Source organism: Miniopterus schreibersii (genome assembly GCF_964146895.1).
Source record: "Miniopterus schreibersii genome assembly, chromosome: 22".
NCBI lineage: Eukaryota > Metazoa > Chordata > Mammalia > Chiroptera > Miniopteridae > Miniopterus > Miniopterus schreibersii.
The window spans coordinates 14,943,339-14,966,639 of record NC_138124.1 but is presented as its reverse complement, the minus strand read 5'-3'; the positions used below and the strand labels follow the sequence as shown (position 1 = coordinate 14,966,639).

At 64.4% G+C, this 23,301-nt stretch overlaps 1 protein-coding gene across 5 annotated transcripts; it reads left to right on the top strand.

The window, feature by feature from the left end:
• The first annotated feature begins 3,303 nt into the window (after positions 1–3,303).
• On the top strand, positions 3,304–22,849 carry FURIN (furin, paired basic amino acid cleaving enzyme). Of its 5 annotated transcripts, none has more exons than XM_081124705.1 (17): positions 3,304–3,372; positions 5,535–5,600; positions 15,334–15,672; positions 16,050–16,148; positions 16,253–16,348; positions 16,688–16,816; positions 16,920–16,996; positions 17,305–17,393; positions 17,873–18,045; positions 18,442–18,654; positions 19,052–19,152; positions 19,271–19,374; positions 19,484–19,601; positions 19,709–19,888; positions 20,237–20,361; positions 20,460–20,570; positions 20,759–22,849. In XM_081124705.1, the coding sequence occupies exons 3-17, from the start codon at positions 15,496–15,498 to the stop codon at positions 21,346–21,348; spliced, it is 2,382 nt and encodes a 793-aa protein (XP_080980831.1). In that variant the 5' UTR covers positions 3,304–3,372; positions 5,535–5,600; positions 15,334–15,495; the 3' UTR covers positions 21,349–22,849. The 5 variants fall into 5 exon arrangements, with proteins under 5 accessions (XP_080980831.1, XP_080980832.1, XP_080980830.1 ...); XM_081124706.1 differs by lacking the exon at positions 3,304–3,372 and adding an exon at positions 4,877–5,150; XM_081124704.1 differs by lacking the exons at positions 3,304–3,372; positions 5,535–5,600 and adding an exon at positions 11,791–11,942.
• The last annotated feature ends 452 nt before the right edge of the window (positions 22,850–23,301 follow it).

Below are 23,301 nucleotides of genomic sequence, written 5' to 3'. Positions count from 1 at the left end.
GAGCTCAGACAGGAGCTGTGTCTCTTCTCTTAGGAAATCTCTTTGCCCTGCAGACCCCCAAAACCTCATCGCTCAGCGTGGAGCCACGTGACCAGCCCCCTGGTGAGCGAGGGTGAGGAATGGAGCCTCAGCTCAGGGCTCCCAACCAGGCCAGTATTGCAGCTCTACGGGTGGAAGTTTGCAAATGTGTGGGGACAGTCAGGCTGTCACAGTGATCGGGCATTTAGTGGGAGGGGGCTGCTGCCACCCATGGGACAGTCTTGCGTGAAGAATTATCTCCCCCCAAGTGCCAAGCGCACCCCCCACGGGAAACCTGTGCAGCCCTCCGATCTCTGTGGCAAACGCAATGCAGAAGGAAGGGCCGGGACTGAGGGTCAGGTCGGCCAGCCCCTGGCGTCTGCCACTGTGCCCACCTCTTGGGCCGCTGTGAGGAGCCTGGGTCAGTGCTCAGGTCAACGCACGAGCACATGCTGGGATCCCCTAAAGGTCAAGAGGTTGCATGCAGATGAGAGGCTCTGAAACCCTGGGGGGCCCTGCCGGACCTGCGGCCCAGGCCGCGAGGAGGCACTGCACCGAACCAGCCGCAGCCCGGGGGCGGACGCCGGTGGTGGGACACGGAGCGGCTCAGCTGTGCTCTGGTTTTCCTGGGAGCCTCTTGCCTCTCTTTGAAGCCGGCCTGGCTGCCCAGCGTGCGCTGCCACATCCTACAGTGTCAGGCCACATCTCTCCGTCAGCCCCCAGAGGGGACCCTGACTCAGCAGGCGCAGCAGGGCAGGTAAAAGGAAGTGGGGGAAACGTCACTGTTGCTTGTCACCACGTCCGTCCATCTGACCCAGTTCCCGGCAGGCAGGGAGTGGGCCTCCTGGTGGGTGTGGGCCAAAGTCACAGCTCCACCCGTGGGCCCGCACGGTGGCTGGCAGGACCTCTGCCTCCTTCAGGCCTGGGGACGGGGGAGGCCTGGATCCGCCCTCTGGCCTGAGGGGGTTTCTGGGCTGCTCCTCAAGGAGAGACCACCCTAAACCCTCTTGCCCTTCCCCAAAGCCAGGAAAAACCCATTTTCTCTCCTACAAACTTGGCTACAGCATTTCAGTTCTGGCGACTCCCGAGCCCCCGTGAGACGGATGATTTCCCACGGGAAGGTGTGGGTCCCAGGCTGGGCCCTTAGAGCTGCGGAGGCCTCGGGCGACTCCGGCTGCCCTCCCTGAACACCTGCTGCACGCAGGGCGCCGTGCCAAGCATTTTATAGCATTAGTTCATCCCATACCTGCGACTTATTAGCAGGGCAGGTGTCATTTATCCACGTTAAATCGATGAGGAAACTGAGGCTGGGCAAAGTTAAGCCACAGGCCAGCTTCCTCATTGACGGATCAGGCACCTGGAGCCAAGAGGCACGAGATGACCCGCCCGCAGTGGGGACAATCCTAAAGCAAGGCTTGTCTCCCTGGGCTGGGCCTGGCTGCTTTGTCGGAGGGTATTTGTTCTGGACACAAGCCAGGGACTAAGACGCAAATGGACACGTCGGGACAGCAGCCAGGTTGCGGGCACCAGGCCTTCCCAACATCTGCCCATTGCTGCCCCTCTGACTCATGGAGCCGAGAAAACCTAAATTTTATAAGGTCAACCCAAGCGCCCTGGGACTTTGTACTTGTTGACATGTGGGGCTAGAACAGCGTCTTCGGTTGGATGAGTGGGCACAGGACACACACGTGCTCTCTGTCTCCAGTCACAGGCGGCGGCGGCTGGGTCAGGAGCGGGAAGACCAGCGCCCCGGCCCCTCCCCCAGCAGCCCCGACCTGCACCGGGCCTCACTCTGCCTGAGCCTCAGTCTGCTCATCGGAGGGGTCCCAACCCTGGGACTCCCGAAGGGCAGGCATGGTGGAGACGCATTTCTTCTGCCCCCACCCCCAGCGATGGCTCCTCCACCACAAACAGCCGGAGTTCTGGGGGCCGGCAGCCAGCGGAACACCGCGAGGATTCCGCAGCCGCGTGGCGATGGATTAGCAATGCCTGCCGCGGGCCGGGCCGGGGGGGTGGCAGGTGTGCCGTGTGTTACCGTAACTGTGACCCCCCCACGTGTGCCGTCCCAAGTGAACCCTCCAGGAGTTCCCCAAGCGCTCCCCAGAGGTGAGGTGCCTCAGTAACCCCATTTCGGTGAAGGCTGAGTCCTTGGAAAGACTGTGCAGCTGTGGAGAGGGGATTTTGCCTTGGTTCGTGCCTCTCTAAGCCACTTCCTGTCCCAGATAACCAGCTCCAGCGGCAGTTCTGGGGTTTATCTGTGAGGTCACAACTGCTGCCTCGAGGCCTTCCACCCTCCTGTCACGGAGCACAGCGCGCTCGGGCTGCCCGCTTTCCTGGCAGTGCCCCTGCTTCCAATGCCCCGTGACCCAAACTCACCCCCCCCCGACCCATCCTCCGCTGACATGCAGACTGAGACCTGGTTTGTGTGGCTGAGGCGGCCGCTGCCTGGCCCTCCCAGGACTGCATTCTAAAAGCAGAACCTGAAGTCTCTGTAATGATGGAATTCCAGACACTGGCAGGTCAGTGGGGACGCCTCTGAGGAGGTGGGGCGGCCTGACATGCCTCAGATCAGCCCGGCCGGTGAGTGTCCAGATCGGCTCGACCCCACCTGCCACTGTTTGCCAAGCCCTGAGCAGGCCTCTGCTGTAGTTCCTCCCGGGACAGGCTTGTTTGGCCCTGATAGGTGGTTCCACTCCACCCCGCTTCCCAAGCTTCCTGGGTCGTAGGGCTCCCCACCCAGCGCTGAGGCCCAAGGGAAAAGCCCCTGCCGGCCGTTGGCTGTAGATCGCAGAGAATGCCGTGGGGCCGTGGGGCCGTGGGGAGCAGGATCGCAGTGCTTCCCTGAGAGAAGGAACCCCACCTCCACCCCGTGCACCTGTCCTTTCCACAGCCCCTCACCGAATGGATGCCCAGCTTCCACTTACATGCCTCCCGAGACAGGGAGCTCAGCTGGGAGGGCTGGACATGGTAGGCATCTTTTATTCCTTCCTTGTGTCTTTAGTTTCGAGTGTTCTTGAAAACTAGGTTCAAGTTTTCCACAGTGAAATCATTCGTTCAGCAAACATCTACAGAGCACCTGCTATGTGCCAGGCACTGTGGAAGCCACTGGGGATAGAGCAGTGAGCAAAGCAGACAAAATCGCCTGCCCACATGGAACTAACGTGCTATGGGGGGCGGGGGATCCAGTGGTCGGACGGGTTATAAGGAAAGTAAAGCAGGGAAGGGGGTGGGGAGTGCTGCGTTTGCCTGGTGGCACACTGCGGGCAGTGAAGGCGCCACTCCAGCCAAGTCCTGAGAAAGAAGAGCAGGCTGAGAGGTCCAGAGAGCGCGAGCGGCCAGTGCAAAGGCCCTGAGGTAGGAGCGCGGCTGGAGAGAGAGCACCAGTAGGGAGGCCAGTGCTCGGGAGCCAGATGAGCCAGGTGGAGCTTGTGGCGGAGGAGATGAGGTCAAGAAGGCACCGGGGTGGGGCGCCTGGTGCTTGCGTAAGTATGGCTTTTGTAATGCAAGAAGCCAAGTGTTTTCAATAGGAAAGGGTTAGGCTCCAGCAGAAGCTCAAACCCAGACAAAAGGAATGCCTGAGCTCCCTGGGGCGTCGTGGGGCCAGGGGAGGGGGTTAGAGCTCTCAGGCCTGGGCCTGAGGAAGGGTCGGAGGTGGGCATGGACGGGTGCCCTCCCCTGCTCCCTTGGGCCTGTGAGTGCCTCCAGGACTCTGGCCAGTCTCTGGCAGGCAGGGGCGTCCCCTGCATCGTATGGGTGCAGGTGTTTGTTCAGTAAACCTTAGTGTGAGTCCCAGCAGCCAGGCCTGCCCGGGTGTCCACGCAGGAGGCCATCTCCCAGAGCACCGCACTGGGCCCTCGCGTTCCCCGCCCGACTGTTAACATGCCCACTGACCGGGGAGCACGTGCCGCTCGGATGTGCTCGGTGGCGTGGTGGCTGAGCTGGGGCCGAGGGCTTCAGTCCCAGGCCTACCTGACAGCCCCGTCTCTCCTGGCACTAGCGGAGGCCGTGACGGGAACAAGGACAGTGCCGGGGGACAAGGAGCGAGCCGACAGGCAGGGACAGGAGAGGGTGGGGGTGACGTGAGGCCGGGGGCCGGAGCAGAGGGAGGGCATGGCCCCGGCGCAGCCAGGCAGGGACGGCGCAAGAACATTCAGAACCCTCGGTCCCTTGCCAGAAGCGGGCAGAAGCCATTGTTACAGTCACGGACAGAGATCATTATCTTCTCAATGGGAATTTTTGGCATGTGCGTGTTTGTTCCTTTTGATACTGGAAGCGAGGAGGCAGGATCGCATGGCCAGGCTCGGCGCACTTTCACCCCGGACTCGGGGAGAGGTCCCGAGGGAGTCCAGGCCCGAACAGGGACCTGTTTCACCCTCTGTCCCAGGCGCCAACTGTCCCGCCCAGCCCAGCCCAGCCCAGCCCGGCGGGACGTGACCACAGAGAACCCTAACGGCCGGGACCTGATGGCAGATAGCACGGGCCCTGCCCCAGCCACCAGCCCTCGCCGTGGTCACTGGGGCCAGGCGGACGCAGGCTCCCTCCCTGGCTCTACCGCTTTCTGTGCACGTGGCCTCGGACAAGTCCTCTAATCCGGCCAAGACCCAAGTGTCGCCCGTGAGACGGGGCCTGGCTTACAGGGCTGTCCGGAGAGCTCCCCGAGACCCTGCGCCCGCCTGGAGCGCCTAGCGCGGCTCCGCGGGACAGCGCGTCCCCAGTGAGCGTGACCGTCACCGTGGCCGCCGGCCCGCCCGCCCCTGGCTGCTTGTTGACACGGGATCTCCCGCCCGAGCGAGCGTGTGTGCCTGTGACTGTGTTGGCACCGCACGGCCCTCTAATTGCTGCTGGCGAGCGAGGAGAGAGCAGAGGCGGATTTAAAGGCGTAAACGATGCGTCGGAGCCAAGAGAAGGCCCAGTGATGTAACAGCCCACCGAGCAAGCGGGAGCCTTGCCGCAACTCAAGCGGGGAAAAGTAGTGGGAGCACTGAGTCAGCCCCAGCACGTGGCAGCTCCCACGGGCGCGGCTCCTTCAGAAGGGAACCTGCCCCCGTCGGCCAGCTCCGCACGCGGGGATTTGGTCGCAGCCGAACAGCAGCGTCCTTCCCATTGAGCGGATGTTTAATGAATCGTGTGGGGTTTGTAGTTTTGTTTATATTTATTGTGTAAATTTCTCTAGAAAGCATTGCCATGTAAAAAAAATTTGTGATATGCTTCCTTTTTAAAAAAATATATTGATTTCAGAGAGAGGAAGGGAGAGGGGGAGAGAGAGAGACATCAATGATGAGAGTCATTGATTCGCTGCCTCCTGCTCGCCCCAGGCTAGGGATCGAGCCTGCACCCCGGGCCTGTGCCCCGAGCGGGAATTGAACCGCGATCCCCTGGATCTTAGGCCGATGCTCAACCGCTGAGTCACGCTGGCCAGGCTAATATGGTACCTTCTGATAAAAAAGGGAAGTACTATAAGAATAGAGAAGTAAATATGTGTGTATATATGTATTTTTTCTTTTTTTTTTTTGCAGAAAGGACCACTGGAAAGATAAATCAGACCGCGTGAAAATTGGCACTCAGGTGTGGAGGGAGCAGAGGTAGGAGCAAGTTTGCTTTCTGTGCGTTTTTCTGTATCGTTTTGACCTTCGGGTCATTTTGGATGCACGTTGCCTGAGACCTAAAGAAAGGCTGACACCTAATGCAACGGAAACCATTAACCTCCGTGAGCACTGGGGAGGCTGCAGGAGCCTCTTTCCTGTCAAAGGACTGAGAGAGGCTCAGGCTGGAGGCCCACTGTCGGGGACAGAGAGCCCTGTTGCTTCCCAGGAGAACACCTTCCTAGAAAACGACCTGGAAAGTATTTCTCCCTAGAAACGAGAAGGTCAGGAAGACCAGTCCTCCCAAGACCCCGTGAGGCGAAACTTGGCAAGCACAGTGATGTGGCCGACACCGGGGGACAGTATAGCCACCGGTCCCCAGGTAGCCAGACTGCCAGGTGCCCCCCTTGGAAAGCTCTGCCCACTAGTGTGTCTGAAATGGGTCCCAGAGCCACCAGCCCCGCGCGGGCATCAGGGGGTGGGTGGGGCGGCAGCTGCCGGCCAGGCCCTGCCGGCCTCCATCGCACTGGTTCGCTCGCCCTGCTGGCTGCCCACATAGTCTGCATGTCACGAGGCCCGCAAGTTGGGAAACACTACCACAGAGGACTGCGTGCGACCTCCGACCTTAGAGGCCAGAGGTCAGAGGCGCAGGAAGCTTACAAATAGGTACAAGGCACCTTGTGGGCCACACCGAAGCCTGCTCTGGGCATAAACGGCATTGCAGGGAGGCTGGCATCTCTAAGGAAAAAAAAAATAACCTAACAGGGAAGAGCTGTAGTGAGGGCAGAGATTTGACCCATGAAAGCCTGGGCTTAGCCGATGAGCAACAGTCAGAAAGGCCTCCATGCCCAGCCCCGGAAGAGCGTTCCTGCCTCGGAAGGAAGGAGGGAGGACTGCCCTGATCACCGTGGCCATTGTCACCGGCCAGGCCCTGTGCTGAGCCCTCTGCAGGTGTCACCCGATGAGCCCGGTAGCTCGTAAGTTAGTGAAATTCTCCAAAAACTGTCCACCGCTCTGAGAATTGAACGTATACACCCTGACCGGCCAGGCGCATGCTCCATGACCTCCCCCTTGCCTCCCCCTCTCCTCTCCCCTCTCCCCAAGTGCACTGCTCCCCAAGGGCACACGCTCGCACACCAGGCCCGGGTCCTCGTGGTTTCCTCTGCCTTGGAAGCCCTCTCTTCACACCTCAGCTCTCACCTCCTCCTGGAAGCCTTCCCTGACCGCCCTGGGCCTGCCCCAGGCGCTACCACATGACCCTCGTTACGATTTCCCCCCGGAGTACTTAGGATGACCTGGACGTCCCTTGTCGGTGGGCTTACGTGGCTGCCCTCTGCCTCCCTCGCCACCGCTGGAGCCCGGAGGCAGAGTCTGCGGAGTGAGCGAGTGAGGTGCCTGGTGCAGGCCACCCACGACTTACGCCACCACAAGCCCTCCCCTTGCCCCAAGCCTCACTCGGGGGCTCCTGGGAACTTCGGCGGAGGTCTCCTTCCGCTAAAAAGCACCCACCCGTCGGCGAGAGGCCCCTCGCTGTTTGCCGCCCGCGGCTCACTCACCTGGCGTCTCTGGCAGCCCCTCTGCCGAGCGCAGCCCCTTGGGCACGAGCCGCGCTGGCGCCTTTAAGGTGCAGGTGGCACCGGGCGCCTGCTCCCCAGGTGTAGGCACCAGGCCCCACGGAGCGATGGCTCCCGCCCTCCTCCTGACATTCCCCCAGCAGTGTCTGCTTTAGGGATTGAAGTCAGCGGGGGAGCCTGTGATTTCCAGAATCATTTGTTCCTCCCCTGGCAGCCGGCAGTGCGTTTGCTATTCTGTCTTCCCCGAGCCCCTGATGACAGGGGTTCCAGACAGCTTGGTTTGATAGCACCACCCGACGGAGTCTCTCGGATGGTGCCCCAGCCTCGGGCGCACGTGCTGGCTTCGCGGGGAGGCCTGGGCCCCGGGCGGCACCCCTTTCCCTCCTCGGCTCAGCCTCGGGCCCCGCTGTCATTTGCTCCTGTTTCTCTTTTTTAAGTACTGCAGTGACCCCCCCCCCCCGCCAGACTCACCGCCTTTATCTGGCACTAAAACTTTGAACAAATACGTCTTAAAAACGGCTCTGTTGAGGTGTGACTGACACGCTGTAAACTGCGCAATTTAAAGTGCACGGCGTGATCTGTGCTGACGTTTGTGTACACCCGTGAAACCGTCACCACAGCCTGGGTGACGAAGGTGTCCATCGCCCCCAAGAGGCTACTGCCCCCCCTGCCCCCCAGCAGCCATAGATGTGCCTTCCACACGCCCATGTGAAGCCAAGCTGCCTCGCCCACTCCCCCCCCAAACAGTGTGATCAGCGCGACCGGCCGCAGGAGCAGGAGCGTTACTGGAAGGCCTGTCCTCAGATGTCGTGGGGAGGTGCAGACTGTTGGCCGTGAGCACTAAATGGCCCTGTTGTTGCCCTGCCATGCCTGGCGGTTTGGGGTTTGGGAGTTTCTCCCTTGCCGCCAGCTGTCTGGGCGCACAGCTCCGGGCAGACCACTCCTGTGGCCCCGTGGGTGGCACACCACCCAGTGTTCACTCCGGATCAGTGCTTCTCAGCCTGCAGCGATCTTGCTCCCCGGGGGACACCTGGCAATGTCTGGGCGTGGGGTGCTCCTGGCACCTGCCTGGTGTGTAGAGACCAGGGATGTTGCTGAACATGCTACACGTGCACAGGACAGCACCACGAAAAGCAGCGGCCAGCCCACGATGCCCGGGTGCTGGGGCGAGAAACCCCTTCCAGAGGCCAGGGCCACCTGGGACAGTGGACGGGACGTCGTGACAACGGACAGCTTTACTTTCTGCATCAGGAGGGACAGGAAAGGCAGAGGCTGGTTGGAGCTGCAAGGCCACGTGGTAGGACACAGATTCGGGGAGATCCCGGGGGGCTCTCAGGTACGTCCTCCCACCTCTAACCAGACCCGGTGGCTGGCTCCCAAGGACAGGCTCCGAGGGAGTCAGCTCGAGGCGCCAGGGCCCAGCACTCAGTAGGTGCTCAGTGAATGTCTGTCAGGGTAGATTGCGCCCGACGCCCGTCAGGTGCCCGGCTGTGGGTAGCAATGGCTGGACGTTGGAGCCAAGGCAGCAGACACACGGGAGCATTAAACGGAGCAATGGGTTTGGGATGCAGCAGGACCCACTGGCGAGAGGTTCAGTGCAGACCCACCCCAGTAACGGGGGCAATGAGGAGGGGTGGCCGTGCTGGGACCCTGTCCCGGGGGACCAGCGATTTCACCACCAAATCGCTCGTGGCTCCTCCCCTCCCGCGGACTCCCTGCTGGCCTGTCCTATAAAGGAAGCTTTCCCAGAGTGGTTTGGCCAGAACTGGCAGGGCCCTGCCCCGCTTGGAAATAGGAGGAGCCTGGCTGGGGCCCAGCCGCGCTCAGGAGGGACCCCAGGTGCCTGGAGCTGGAAGGTGAAGTATGGGCATGCTTTATTCCACTCCGCGACCGCAAGGTCTTGCGAGATTATTAGAGACGTCATCGGAGACGCTCCTGAAAATGCGCCTAAGCGGAAAGAAAACAGAAAGCCGGCCAATCCCACCCCTTCGGAGAAAACAATCAACATTGTGTTGTGTGGCCTTCTACGGGCGTGTGACCGTGGTGTAGACATTTTGATGAAAACCAGGTGTGGGTGCTGCTGCCGAAGGCTTTGTGTGAGGTGCCCGCGTGGGGAGGCGGTTTAGAGGGAAGGGGACCCCCTCCCCCCCCAGAGCGCGCCACGGAGACACTGGGAGTGCCTGTGGTGAGGGTGCCGGGGTGGCTGCTGTCGGGAGCCTCCCGGATTAGCCCCGGATCCCGGCAGGAAGAGGCCCAGCTGCTGGAGGCTCTCTCCCAGGTGGCAGCTGCTCAGACCCTTCCTCCCGGGCCTCGACCGACCGGCAGGCCCCTCTCCCCGCAGGGTGCCGCCCCTCCCGCTGCCAGGCTCCCGGCACATGGTGCCCCATCCTATCGACTGCTGTGTGGAACTGATAAATCGAGCCCCGGCGGTCCCTAGGGCTCCTAAGGCCCGAGTCCGGACACCTGGGCTCCAGGGGAGTTAACTCCCTAGGGCCCCAGGGCCCGATAGCTGTTGGGAGTGACCAAGAACACTACCTGCCCACAGGGCTCGTTCCGGGGAGATAAAGGCCGAGCTGGCTGGCAGTCACCCACTGAAACGAGCTGGGCCTCTTTCCAGAGGGGTCTCTAGGAAACTGGCTTTCACACGCGCTCTTTTTAGTAACAGGATTGTAGTAAAAGACAATGGCACGTGGACGCCTGAACTGGGGGGGGAGGTGGAGAGGCCCGGGCGGGCGAGCAAGGACAGGTGCTCACTTGCTGGGTCCCCTCCCTCCCTCCCTCCCCCGCTCCGTGATGCACCTCTGAGCGGCTCAGGATTTCCACACTGTGCGCCAAGGCCCGGACTGGAGGGCCAGGCCCGGAGGAACTGGGGGGCTCGGTGCCTGCTCTTCCCTCTCTTCACGCCCACTGAGGCTGGGGGGCAGCCTCCAGGACGGGTGGGGCCCCTGGAGGCGGCCAGGATTCCTTTCTGTCTGTCTGGCTTTTCTTCTAGGTCAGAGGACAAGTGGGCCCGATGCTGGAAGACTCCGGGGCTAGATGGGCCTGGCCCTGTCTCAATTTCCCCTCAGTGGGGTTCTCTTGCTCAGACCGCGGAAGAGGAAGGGCCTGACTCACTTCCTGCCTCCCCATCTGACTGCAGAAGTGCCCTTCCCACAGCCATGGTGGCGGTGCTGGCGGGGCTACCCCAGGGTGGCCCCTACCATCAGTCCCTTGGTGGGGAAAGTTCCCCACCACTCTGTCTTCCCTCCCAGCTCAGCCTTCAGGGCCCCCCACTCCCCCTCCCCGCCTGTTTTGGGTTCTTGAAGCCTTGTCAGGGTGCCAGACGGGGGCCCATCCCACTCCCTGAGTATCATGGCCCTTTCAGAGGGGTAAACGGAGGCTCCGAGAGTAAGTGACGTGTCCGACGTGGCATAAAACCGTGCGGCAGGGATCTGAACCCAGGTTTGCCCGCTGACTGGTCCCACGGGGCGTCCCTCGGGAATGTCACCTAACCTCTCTGGCCCCGTTTCCCCCTGTGTGAGATGTGGGGCGATACCCGAAAGGTCCCTGAAGGCAAGTGTATTACACGCGCCCCGTGGGGCCTGCAGCGAGGAAGCAATGAGCTGCAGGGAACGCGCAGAGCAGCACCTGGCGCCCGGTCAGCCGCGCGCTCCTGTGTGCTGTCCCCAGGCCTGTGCCAGGTTATCTCGTGCGCAGGGAGGGATGGGCAGACCGCTGTGACCTTGGAATCACCTCGGCCGGGAGCTCTTGGCCACGTTTCCCCGCTTTTCTTTCAGGGCCGGCGCAGGGGCGGCCTGGCCAAGTAGCGCAGACGTTTTCTAGGGCAGGGGCCCGGGGAGGCGGCAGGGCTGGCGGCACACGGCACGTCCCGGCGCCCAGGCCCTGGGCCTGCCGGTGTGGGAACCTGGACAAATGATTTACCCTCCGTGCGCCTCAGCTTCCTTATCTGTGAAATGGGATTAATGTCCGCTTGAAAGGATTACAGGGATTAAATAATGTACATATGGAGGAGATAGTGTCCGCCGAGCGGCTGGTGCCCAGCGCGCGGCGGCCTCGGGTCCTGCTTGTCCGGCTGTGTCTGCGGACAGCGGGCTCCGAGGCGATCGTGGCTCCCGGGGCGGGTCCCGGGGTCCGATCCCGCGTGGGGGGCCCCGGATCCGTCCTGGGGGGCGCCCACGCGGTCAGTCACGCGCAACTCACGGCTCGGGCGTGGGCCGTGGGGGCCCCGGGATCCCGGCGCCCCCGGGCTGCCCCCCAAGCCCTGCCCGGCGCAGGCCCGGGCTCCCCGGGAGGTCTCCGCGCGCCGGGCCCGGGGACGCGCCGCCCGACCCCCGGGAGCCGGCGGCGGGCGCCCAGGAGGCCGCGGGGCCGGGGCGCGGGCCGGGCGGCGGGGGCGGCGCGCGGCGGGCCCGAGACGCCGGCGGCCGGGGCGCGGAGGTGGCGCCGCGCGGGGGAGGGGCGCGCGGTGGGAGGAGCCGCCGGCGCTGACAGCGGCGGAGTAAACAAGCCGCGCCGCCGCGGCCCGGCGCTGCCCCCGCCCGAGCCAGGCCGAGCCCTGCCCTGCTCGCGGCCGGGCCGAGGCCGAGGCCGAGGCCGAGGCCGCGCCGCCCCCTCCGCGCGGGGACGCCGCTGCCGGGCGCGGGGAGCGCGGCGAGCGCGGGGAGCGCGCGGAGCTCAGGCCCCGCCGCCGGGCTCTGCGCTCGGCCGAGGGGCGCCCGGGCCCCCGCGGCGCTCGCCCGGAAAAGTTTCCCCGCCCGGGCTCCCCGAGGTAAGCGGCGGGGGCGCGGGGCCTGCGCGGCGGGGCCGGGCCGGGGGAGCGCGGGGCAGGGCCCGCGGCCGGAGGGGCCACCTGGGCGCGCGCGCGCCTCGGCCCGGCCCGGCCCGGCCCCGCCCGCGCCGGTACTTTTCCGCCGGGGCCGGGGCGAGCCCTCTGACCCCAGGAAGCGCCGCGGGGCCCCGCGGGGGCGGGATGCGGAGGGAATTCCAGCGGCGCCCCCCGCCCCCGGCCGCCGGCTCGGCCCCTGCGCGCCCGGGAGGGAGGAGCCGCGGGGGCGGGGGGCTGTCCCCGGCCCGGCCTCGCCCCCGCCCGCGCACCTGGGCGGCCGGGACTCAGGTGCGGGACCCGCGGCGAGAGCAGGCGGCTCAGGTGGGTCCCGGGGCGGCCCCGCGGAGGCCCCGCGCCCCTGGCGGGCGGGTGGGTCGGGACCCGCTGCCCTGCGCCCCCCGCGCCCCGGGCCGCAGACCCCCCTTCTCGGGGCCGCAGGACGCGCGATGGGCTCGGGGCCGTGGCCTGGCGAGGGCCGGGCAGCCGCCGGCCAGGTGTGGACGCGGGGAGCGCAGGAGCCCGCGCCCCAGCCGCCTCCACCACAGTGGCCCCGGTGTTACTAGTTTCTATTTTGGGCTTCCACGTAAGGTTTGATTTTTTTGTCTTTTTTTTTTTTTTTTTTATCGAAGGATTCTGTGGCTTTAAAAAAAAAAAGTTTGAAAAATCTCTGGTGTAGCTGAGCTCACCACCAAGGAAACTGAGGCGCGGAGAGGAAGTGACTTATCTAAGATCTCCAGTAAAGGAGACTGGGGCGGGGGCTGGAAGTCAGAATTTCAGGGCAGCCTCTGAGTGCCGGTGGCAGGACCAGGCTTGGCAGGAGAGGCCGGAAGGACAGAGCCCGGGTCGGGTGTCCCAGGCCGCCCGGCCTCCAGACCCCCAGCGCCTGGGCACCAGCAGCCGGACCTGGGGGTAGGTTCGGCGTGGGCGCCTTGGGGCGGCTGTGTGTTCCTGGGAAAGAGCACCCACAGCTCTCCGGCCACGGCCCGGAGCTGAGCCCCATGTGAGACGGCATCACGGAGCCAGAAATAAAGCAAGAACTGGGACTCCCGGGGTGAGTCAGAGTCCGGGATGGGGGTAGGGAGAGGCCCATTCATTCATTGTTCTCGGCCCTGCTCTTTTGGGAAATGGAGGCCCCGGCTCCCTCCAGGATGCTGAGGCAGGGCCGCCTGGAGGGCGCCACGGCTCTGGAGGCCACGCGCCCCCCGGCTCTGCCGTGGCCGGGAACGTTGGGCACCGGGCACGCGAGCACGCCCTTACTTGGGGATTGTTCGTTGGTGTCTGAAGCCTGTTTTCTTTCCGGGTGCTGCGAGGTAATTAAATAGTTGGTTAATCGCCTTTAGCGCCAAGCAGCTGCCGCTCCGTCCACAGTCGGCCCGGAGCTTGGGCTAGACCCAGAGGAGCCCAGTCTTAGGTTTGGGGGTTCCAGCAGGGCTCCCAGCAGTGTGGTCAGGGCGTGACTTTGCATGATGTCTGGACCCCGGAGGCGGCTATCACGGTGGCAAGAAGGGGAGAAGAGGCCTCTTTCTCATCTATGCCTGTGCCCAGGGCCCCGGTATCTCCTGTTAAATGAGGGGCTTGGGGTCCCTTCACCCCCTAGGGCCCGAGGTCTGGCTGTGCAGCCATTGCGTAGACCAGCTTTCTGGAACTTGGCCGCCCGAGGCATCCTGGGACTGTGGCTTCCAAGCCTGTCCCGAGAGCCGTGTGGACTTTGCCCCGTCCGGGTGAGGAGCTGTGCCGTGGATGCCTCCTGCCATCAGCTGTCGGGTTATTTTGGTGTAAACTGAAAATACTCCGGGAATAGCGTGGGGAGCCCCCCGGCCTGCCTGGTGGGGCCGCAGCAGGAGCAGAAGTGTAGCCGGGGAGGCCGGTGGTGGCCCAAGTGAAGGGCTCCCGGCGGCGAGCCCCCTGCCCAGCACCCAGGGCCTGGGGTGAGCGGGGTGTTTCATTTTGCCTCCTGGCAGAGTGGCCTCCTTTGGGGCTGGGCCATGGGAGTGGTGGGGGCGTCCTGGGTCCTGTGGGCAGGCCCTGGCACTGAGACAGGCCACCTTCAGCAGCCCCACGGGGACGTCCCCCAGCTTCTGCCCTGGCTTCTGGCTAGTTAGGGGCCCTCTGTGGGGACAGTTATGTGGCCCTGGGCAGAGAGGTCCTGCTCTCTTGTTTGCTGAGGGAGGAAAAACAACACGAGGTCTATTGATTCAGCCTCACCTTGGTGCTCCTGGCTCAGCAGCCCGTGTTTGCCCTGGCTGCCCCGCTGGGATTACACAAGGCTGGTGGGCGTGGAGCGAGCAGGGGGGCTGCTGGGGGCTCTGGACCCCGGCGGGACAGGGCTGGGCCACCCCAGCGTTCCCCAGGAAACAGTAAAAAAGAACCCAGGCCCCTGTCTTTGATGGTGGCCGAGGGTCTGGGCCACAGAGGGAGGGGACGCCGTTGGGATCCCTGCGCTTACCTTGCCAGGCCCCCGTCCCACCTAGGGGCTGTGCATCTTTGCAAATAACTCTGGGGCTGGGGCTGCTTTGCTGAGCCAGGAAACCCTAGTGAACTGCGTAGGTGCCGCCCATTAAGAAACTTTAAGAAGCCAGCATTATATTTCTTTATAAAAATACCTGGGTAATTGGGGAAGCACAGGATGACACGAGGGAAAAAGTAATTACCTGTAGTTCTCACCATGTTGAGAGGACCATTGTTAACGTCTTAGCATGTGTCTGTCCAGATTCTGTTTTGAGCTTGTGCATAAACGTACGTGTATAAATAGGGGTTTTGTTGTTGTTGTTTTTTAAATATGTGTTTATTGATCTCAGAGAGAGGAAGGGAGAGGGAGAGAGAGAAACATCAATGGTGAGAGTCGTTGATCGGCCGCCTCCTGTGCGCCCCCTGCTGGGGATCGAGGAGCCTGCACCCCGGGCCTGTGCCCTGACCGGGAATCGAACCTCGATCTCCTGGATCCTAGGCCGATGCTCAACCATTGAGCCACGCCGGCCGGGCTAAATAGATTTTTAAAAACAAAATGGAAGTGTGTGTGTTCATATTGCTTTGTAACCGGTCTTTTTTACTTTGGTCCTGGCGAGCATTCATTCGGTTGCTCTCATTTCGAGTGACTCACGCCTTGATTTCCTTCATCCCACTTCCGTGGTCTCGTGTGGAGAGAGGCTTGGGGGCTGCGTGCGTGTGTGGAGGGGTCCGCCTGCCTGTCTGTCCGGCTGACCTGGGGAGGCTGGGTTTTCAACCCTCTCCCCCTTTCCAGCCCTGTCTTAGGCGTGCACGTGTGGGGAGGGAGCTGTAGCCCATGGCTTCAGGGGACTGACGCTCTCCACTTCTCCTTCCTTGTCCCTCTCAGAGCCCGCAGCCCGTATCCTCCTGCCACAGCCCTGCCCGTCTTGGCCCCATGCCCCCGCCAGTCAGCCCCCGGGCACAGGCAGTGTGTTGGCACGTGGGAGCCGAGGCCTTGTGACCAGGCTGAGGAGACGAGGGCTCCGTGGTCCCAGTCACCTGCCCCCCCATGGAGCTGAGGCCCTGGTTGCTCTGGGTGATAGCAGCAGCAGGACCCTTGGTCCTGCTGGTGGCTGATGCCCATGGCCAGAAGGTCTTCACCAACACCTGGGCTGTGCACATCTCCGGAGGCCCGGCTGTGGCTGACCGCCTGGCACGCAAGCATGGCTTCCTCAACCAGGGCCAGGTAGGTGCTCTTACTGCCTGCCGGCCTGGGCCTGGGCCCTTTCGGGGGTGGGCCGGTGAGGGCAGGGTCCTGGCACCGGGAGCAGAAACTGTGGGGCTTGTCTTCTCGGGCATGTTCGTGGTAGCCAGGGGATGCGAGCAGTGGCTTGCCCTGTTCTTGGGCTCCTAGCATAGGTTGCTCAGAGGACCAGTGTACCCCAGGGAGGGGTAGTCCCCCTCGGTCCCCTGCACCTTCTTGCTGCATCCTGGGCAGGAAGCAGATGCCCACCACCCCCTGCCATTGTGGGCCTCCCCTGAAGCCTGTGGTCCGCCCCCATCCCCCACTCCCTCGGGACTGACAGATGGAAAGCCCAGCTCTCTCTTCCTGCTCGGTTGCAGATCTTCGGTGACTATTACCACTTCTGGCATCGAGCTGTGACAAAGCGGTCCCTATCGCCTCACCGCCTGCAGCACAGCCGGCTGCAGAGAGAGCCTCAAGTGAGTGCAGCCCAGCCTCGCCTGCTCTGCCTCCCCTCCCTGCTCTCAGCCCTGCCCCCCCCATCCCCTCCTCCACCCACACCGTCTCCCTCACCCCCTCACAGGTACAGTGGCTGGAGCAGCAGGTGGCAAAGCGGCGGACCAAACGGGACCTGTACCAGGAGCCCACGGACCCCAAGTTTCCCCAGCAGTGGTACCTGGTACGTTGCCTCCTTCGGCCCTGGGTCCTCATTTCGGGTGCAGCCGCCCATCCACAGAGGGGTCCCAGAGGTGGGTGAGGCTGACTTGGAGGCATCCGACCTCTCTCATCCTTTCTGTCTGCGGAGCAGTCTCTCCCTAGCCCGTCCTGCTAAGCCTGGGGGGCGCCCTCCCAGAGTCCTTCATACTTCTGTGGCGCCCCGACAACCAGGTGTGGCATTAGAGCAGCAGCGGCGGGTGGGGAAGGAGATCTGGGGATGGTGAAGGGGTTTTCCCAGGTGCCCTGACCTCAGGTAACCGCACCTCACGTTCCGGGGTGACGGGAATGGGTGTCTCCACAGTCTGGTGTCACCCAGCGGGACCTGAACGTGAAAGAGGCCTGGGCCCAGGGCTACACAGGGCGCGGCATTGTGGTCTCCATCCTGGACGACGGCATCGAGAAGAACCACCCCGACTTGGCAGGCAATTATGTGAGTCGGGGGGGAGGCCGGGGTCCCTGCGGAGGGTGTCCGGGGCGGTCCTCTTCTGCCAGCACGGTGAGGCTTCTCCTGACAGCGGTCACGTCTTTTCCAGGACCCCGGGGCCAGTTTCGATGTCAACGACCAGGACCCCGACCCACAGCCTCGGTACACACAGATGAATGACAACAGGTCAGGAACCCCAGTCCCCGGCCTCTGCCTGCCTCCCCCTCTCCCACCAAGGAAGCGGGGCCGAGGCCGGTGCGGACGTGCTGCCCGACAGGCTGACGTCTTTCCTGCAGCCCTGGTCCTGCTGGGGCTTTGAGGGAGGGTTTGGTCAGAGCCCAGGTGGCCACAGGCCAAGCAGAGTGTGTGGGGGAGGGGATTGCTCACGCGTGGCACAGAGGTCACGGGTGGAGGGGCCTGGTGACCCTCCTGCTCCTCGGGCTTCACCTGCCAGGCTCCGTCCACCGCTAATGCTGTGCTCTCGGCCCCGGCAGGCATGGTACCCGGTGTGCGGGCGAAGTGGCCGCCGTGGCCAACAACGGCGTCTGTGGCGTGGGTGTGGCCTACAACGCCCGGATTGGAGGTGGGTGTGGGCCTCGGCCACCCACCGTCTTTGGGAGGGCCCTTCGGGTGGAGTTTTCTCTGCCCACTTTTCATCCGGCCGCTGCTGGCCGCTTTCTCTCTGTGGATCCTTTTGGCCCCATGGCTGTTCCTTAGAAGGTTCTCAGCAACCCAGAGAGCTGAACGGCCAGTGCTTCTTAGCAGGGGTCCCCCTGCCTCCTCACTCTCCATTCTGGGTCCTCTCCTGGCAGCGCCACGCTCCTCGGGAGCCGGAGGGGTGCCTGGTAGAGTGTGGAGCTGAGGGCAGGGCTGTTCTGCCCCCCCAGGGGCTTGTGCTTAGAGAGGAAGATGCCGGCCAGGGAGGGAGGGCTCCGGGTTTCCCACACCAGCCCGTCTCCTCCCATGCCCGTCCTCCGGGCGCAGGGCTGGGTGTGCTCCAGCGGGTGCCCCTGGCGGCTGGACCCACACCGCATCCCTTACCCTGCCCCCCTCCGTGGCCAGGGGTGCGCATGCTGGACGGCGAGGTGACGGACGCGGTAGAGGCCCGCTCGCTGGGCCTGAACCCCAACCACATCCACATCTACAGCGCCAGCTGGGGCCCGGAGGACGACGGCAAGACCGTGGACGGGCCGGCCCGCCTCGCCGAGGAGGCCTTCTTCCGGGGGGTCAGCCAGGTGAGGGGCGCGGGGCTCTCGGCCCGACCCCCGCGGCAGGCCCGGCTCGCTCTCGGTGTCCCACCGCATTCTTCCCGTTCGTTTAATCTCGGCTCTAATTTTAATTTCACACAAAGCATGTATATTAAACTGTTAGGGACGCAAAAAGAGAAAAGCAGATTAATAATCACCCGTAACTCCAGCCCCGGGAATCACGGCTCTGGACCCCTGGGTGGCGGTCCAGGTGCGTGTTTTGTGCGCGGACAGACGTGTTTGCACGTGTACCTGATCCACCAGGGAAGTGGGGCGTGGGGAGCGGGTCCCTGAGAACCCTGCCCCGGCCGCCCAGCTGTGCCTCCTCCCGCCAGGCCTCCCCCAAGCCCTGTTCTCCGGTGACCCCGTCCGCTCTGTCCACAGGGCCGCGGGGGGCTGGGCTCCATCTTTGTCTGGGCCTCGGGGAATGGGGGCCGGGAGCACGACAGCTGCAACTGCGACGGCTACACCAACAGCATCTACACGCTGTCCATCAGCAGCGCCACGCAGTTCGGCAACGTGCCCTGGTACAGCGAGGCCTGTTCCTCCACGCTGGCCACCACCTACAGCAGCGGCAACCAGAACGAGAAACAGATCGTGAGTCTCGGCCCCGGCGGGGGCGGGGGCGGGGGGAGGGCTGCCTGCTGGCCGGTGGGAGTGGCTCCGGCATCTCGGGGGGAGCTGGGGGGCTCTCTAAGACTCTTGGGGGCCACGGAGCCGTCTGTGGAACCAGGAGCCCCCAGGAGGTGTACACTCTCCCTAAAAACAGTCGTTCTTCTAAATGATCTCCAGCCTCTAGTGCAATCTCCCTGTTCCTTGGGAAACCGAGGCCCGGAAAGAGCCCGACGTGGGCGGCACTGGGACCTAGGTGCCCTGGCCCTGGCTCGCCGCGCCGTCTGGGGCGTCAGGGCCTGTAGGCAGAGGAAGGACAGGCCGGTGGCCCCTCTGGAGTCCCCCACTCACCACAGGCCCCACGCCGTTGCTCTCCTGGCAGGTGACCACTGATTTGCGCCAGAAATGTACCGAGTCTCACACAGGCACCTCGGCCTCTGCCCCCCTGGCAGCCGGCATCATCGCCCTCACCCTGGAAGCCAAGTGAGTGGCTGGAGCGGGAGGGGGACCGGTCCCTACCAGCACCCTCTGCAGGGCAGCCCTTGGCCTCCGGCTTCTGTGCCAAGAGACTGAGCCCAGCCTCTCCCTCCCCCCTTTGCAGCAAGAACCTCACCTGGCGGGACATGCAGCACCTGGTGGTACAGACTTCAAAGCCGGGACACCTCACTGCTAACGATTGGAGCACCAATGGCGTGGGCCGGAAAGGTGAGGACAGGGTGGCCCGGTGGGCTGGATTGGGGGCCCGTGGGCTGGATTGGGGGTCGGCGGGGAATGCTCTGTGCCTCCCAGCTCACCCGCCTTCCCCACCCCACAGTGAGCCATTCCTACGGCTATGGGCTGTTGGATGCAGGCGCCATGGTGGCCTTGGCCCAGAACTGGACTACGGTGGCCCCTCAGCGGAAATGCATCATAGACATCCTCACCGAGCCCAAGTGAGGGCTGGGGCCTGGCTGGGAGGGGGCGGGGGGTCCGCAGAGTGGCCAGGGGTGCCCTTGGGTCCTTCGGGGCCGGGCTGACCGTCACGGTACTCTCTGCACAGGGACATCGGGAAGCGGCTGGAGGTGCGGAAGGCCGTGACCGCCTGCCTGGGAGAGGCCAGCCACATCACGCGGCTGGAGCACGTGCAGGCGCGCCTCACCCTGTCCTACAATCGCCGGGGCGACCTGGCCATCCACCTGGTCAGCCCCATGGGCACCCGCTCCACCCTGCTGGCCGCCAGGTGCTTGCCCTGCCCCCTGCACAGCCTGTTCTCTCTCGTGCCCGGGTGCCTGTCACACAGCCCGGTGGTCACCAGACGCGCTCAGCGGGGCACCGTTGGCGTTCTGGGAGGGATGGTTTGGTCCCGTGGGGCCGTCCCACGTGGCAGGAATCCCTGATTCCACGCGTCTGCGTGCCTCCCGCGTGCAGCGCCCTTGCACACCCCAGAATCTTCCGGTGAAGGACATCCGGCCCACTGGGCTTAGAGCCCCAGGCGTTTCCAGCCCCGCGTCGGGGTAGAGGGGGCGGGCTTGGTGCTCCTGGCCGGCTCCCCGCGGCCTCTGACGGCTGTGTGCCCCCCGCTCCCCAGGCCACACGACTACTCTGCAGACGGGTTCAATGACTGGGCTTTCATGACGACCCACTCCTGGGACGAAGACCCCTCCGGCGAGTGGGTCCTGGAGATTGAAAACACCAGCGAAGCCAACAACTACGGTAGGGGGGGCGCCGGGGCCGGGGACCAGGAGGGGAGCCCGTGGGGCCTGGGTGCTGGGTCCCAGTGACGCTCACTCCGGCCCCCCCGCCTGGATCAGGGACGCTGACCAAGGCCACCCTCGTGTTGTATGGAACGGCCCCCGAGGGGCTGCCCTCGCCCCCCGAGAGCAGCGGCTGCAGGACCCTCACCTCCAGCCAGGCCTGTGTGGGTCAGTATGGGCACTACTGGGGTTTGGGGCCTGAGGCTGGGGGCAGAGGGTGCTTGTGCGAAGCGGTGCCCTAGGAGGAGACGCTGAGGCCCTCGGGATTGACAGTCCCGGGGCCGGGACTCCCGGGGGCTGCGCTTGGGCTGCCCTGGTCTCGGGGCTCACACGGCGCCTTCTCCCCGGGCCCGCAGTGTGCGAGGAAGGCTTCTCCCTGCACGAGAAGAGCTGCGTCCAGCACTGCCCCCCCGGCTTTGCCCCGCGGGTCGTGGACACGCACTACAGCTCCGAGAACGACGTGGAGACCATCCGCGCCAGCGTCTGCGCCCCCTGCCACCCCTCGTGCGCCACGTGCCGGGGGCCAGCCCCCACAGACTGCCTCAGTTGCCCCAGCCGCTTCTTCCTGGACCCCGTGGAGCAGACCTGCTCCCGGCAAAGCCAGAGCAGCCGGGAGTCGCTGAAGCAGCAGCCGCCGCCCCCGCCGTCCGCCGAGGTGGAGGCGGAGCCCCGGCCGCGGGCGGGCCTGCTGCCCTCGCACCTGCCCGAGGTGGTGGCCGGGCTCAGCTGCGCCTTCATCGTGCTCGTCTTCGTCACTGTCTTCCTGGTCCTGCAGCTGCGCTCGGGCTTCAGCTTCCGGGGGGTGAAGGTGTACACCATGGACCGCGGGCTCATCTCCTACAAGGGGCTGCCCCCCGAGGCCTGGCAGGAGTGCCCCTCGGACTCTGAGGACGACGAGGGCCGGGGCGAGAGGACCACCTTCATCAGAGACCAGAGCATCCTCTGACGAGTGCCCGCCGCCCCCTCGGGCCCATCCCCTCCTCGGGCGCTTTTTAATTCACCAAAGTATTTTTCTATCTCGGGACTGGGTTTGGAGCCCAGCGGGGAGGCAAGAGGGGCAGAGACGGCTTCCTGCCCCACCCTCGGGCCTCCTGGCTGCCCGAGGTGGGGCCCAGGACCGGCCGGGGGGCGGGGGAGGGCCTCGCGCACCCCAGCGCCCTCTCTGCGGGAGGGGGGGCGCGAACGGACAGCTTTCCGAGGTTGTCCGGGCTCCAGCCGGAGCGCCCTGGGGAGTAAAGAGGGGAAGCCCTTCTCCTTCGGATTCCTGGCCCGGTTGCAGCTCTGGCTTCCCTGCCCCTCTAAAGCAATAACGGTCCCCATCCAGGCAGCAGGGAGGCTGACCAAGGGGCACGTGAAGGAGGCGGCCGCCTCTTCAAGGGCTTGTGCGTCCCCGACACCGTCCCCCACCTCTGATGAGCCTCAGGCAGGAGCAGTGATGGAAGGAAGGGACCAAGGCGAGGCAGGTGCTTCCAGGGCGCGCCCGGGTGCGGCTGTCCCTCCGCTCACAGCTGGCTGCCCGCTGAGCGCGGCCGCCCAGCCGAGCCCCACGCTGGCGTCCTGACCGCCCTCCCCTCCCGCCGGGGCCCGCGTCCCTGTTTTCTGAGCCCGGGGCTGCCTGGGCTGTTGGCACTCACAGTCCCGGAGCCCCTGGGTGGGTGGTGGGGAGGGACGGTGGCCCGGCCGGCCTCTCCCGCCTCCCACCCGATGCTGCTTTCCCCTGTGGGGATCTCAGGGGCTGTTTGAGGATATATTTTCACTCTGTGACTATTTCACTTTAGATGCTGATTTTTTTTTTTTTTTGTATTTTTAATGGGGGTAGCAGCTGGACCACCCATCCTTCCACACCCACTCTCCGCCCTGCTGTTCCCCCAGCCGCCCTGGCCCCGAGGTGGGGGGGCTGCAGCGTGTTGCTGGGGAGTGAGGTGTAGCTGAGCCCCAAGTTCTGAGGAGGCTGGCCGGGGGGGCCCTGGAAACGGGGATTGCGGTGGGAGGGGCGGCTGTTGTCCGTGTTCCAGATGGGGCTTGTCGTGCCAAGGGCTCATGGGCCACTGGTTCTCCAAGTGCCAGGGGTGGGCAGGCGGTGGCACCGTGCCCCCTCCAACACTGTGCCCTGGTGGAGAAAGCACTGGCCTGGCCTGCCCCCCAAGCTCCGCTCTTCTGACGTGCCTTTTGCACCCCTCCCATTAGGACAATCAGTCCCCTTCTGTATGGGAGCCCTCTTCTTTCTCCCCTCCTGGCACCCGGCCACCTGCCCAGGGGTGCCCGCTCCCCGCCCTCCCCTTGTGGCCAGCCCGGCTGGTTTTGTAAGATACTGGGTTGGTACACAGTGACTTTTTTTTCCCCCCCATGTAATTTAAACAGGCCCAGCATTGTTGGTTCTATTTAATGGACACGAGATAATGTTAGAGGTTTTAAAGTGATTAAACATGCAGACTATGCAAACCAGACCTGGTCTCCCGTGTGCTGGTTCCATTCTTTCCAGAACCCTGGGGCTCCGTGGGGGCGGGGCGGGGGGCTGGGAGCGGTTAGATGCCCAGTGCGATGTCCTGAGTGCCCCGAGATGGGCCCAAGTCGGAACCTCAGTCTGTCAGGTGAGGGGCTCCAGGGCCTTAGGGAGCAGCGGGATATGGAAGGAGGCAGTGCCCGGAGACAAGCCCCTGGGGTGGGACAGGCTGAGCACCTTGAGCAGCTCCACCCCACGGCCTGGTCTCCAGCAAGGTGGAGAGGAAGCCCGAGCCCCCGTCACTCAGGGTCTCCCCGGCTGCAGTAAGTGGCCTGGCCACCGGGTGTAGGGCTCAGGCCCACGGTGGGACCAGGAAGGCCAGGGTGCTCTTGCCGGGGGAGCCCCAGTCCCAGCTGCAACCCCACCCGTCAGGTCTCCCTGGGACAGGAAGCCCCT

What these genes read in the sequence shown, in the direction of transcription:
- FURIN (XM_081124705.1), top strand. Translation starts at nt 15,496, where the DNA reads ATGGAGCTGAGGCCCTGGTTGCTCTGGGTGATAGCAGCAGCAGGACCC. An exon ending in ACACAGATGAATGACAACAG is followed by an intron (nt 16,997 to 17,304) that starts GTCAGGAACCCC and finishes CGGCCCCGGCAG; the next exon opens with GCATGGTACCCGGTGTGCGG. An exon ending in CAATGGCGTGGGCCGGAAAG is followed by an intron (nt 19,375 to 19,483) that starts GTGAGGACAGGG and finishes CCCACCCCACAG; the next exon opens with TGAGCCATTCCTACGGCTAT.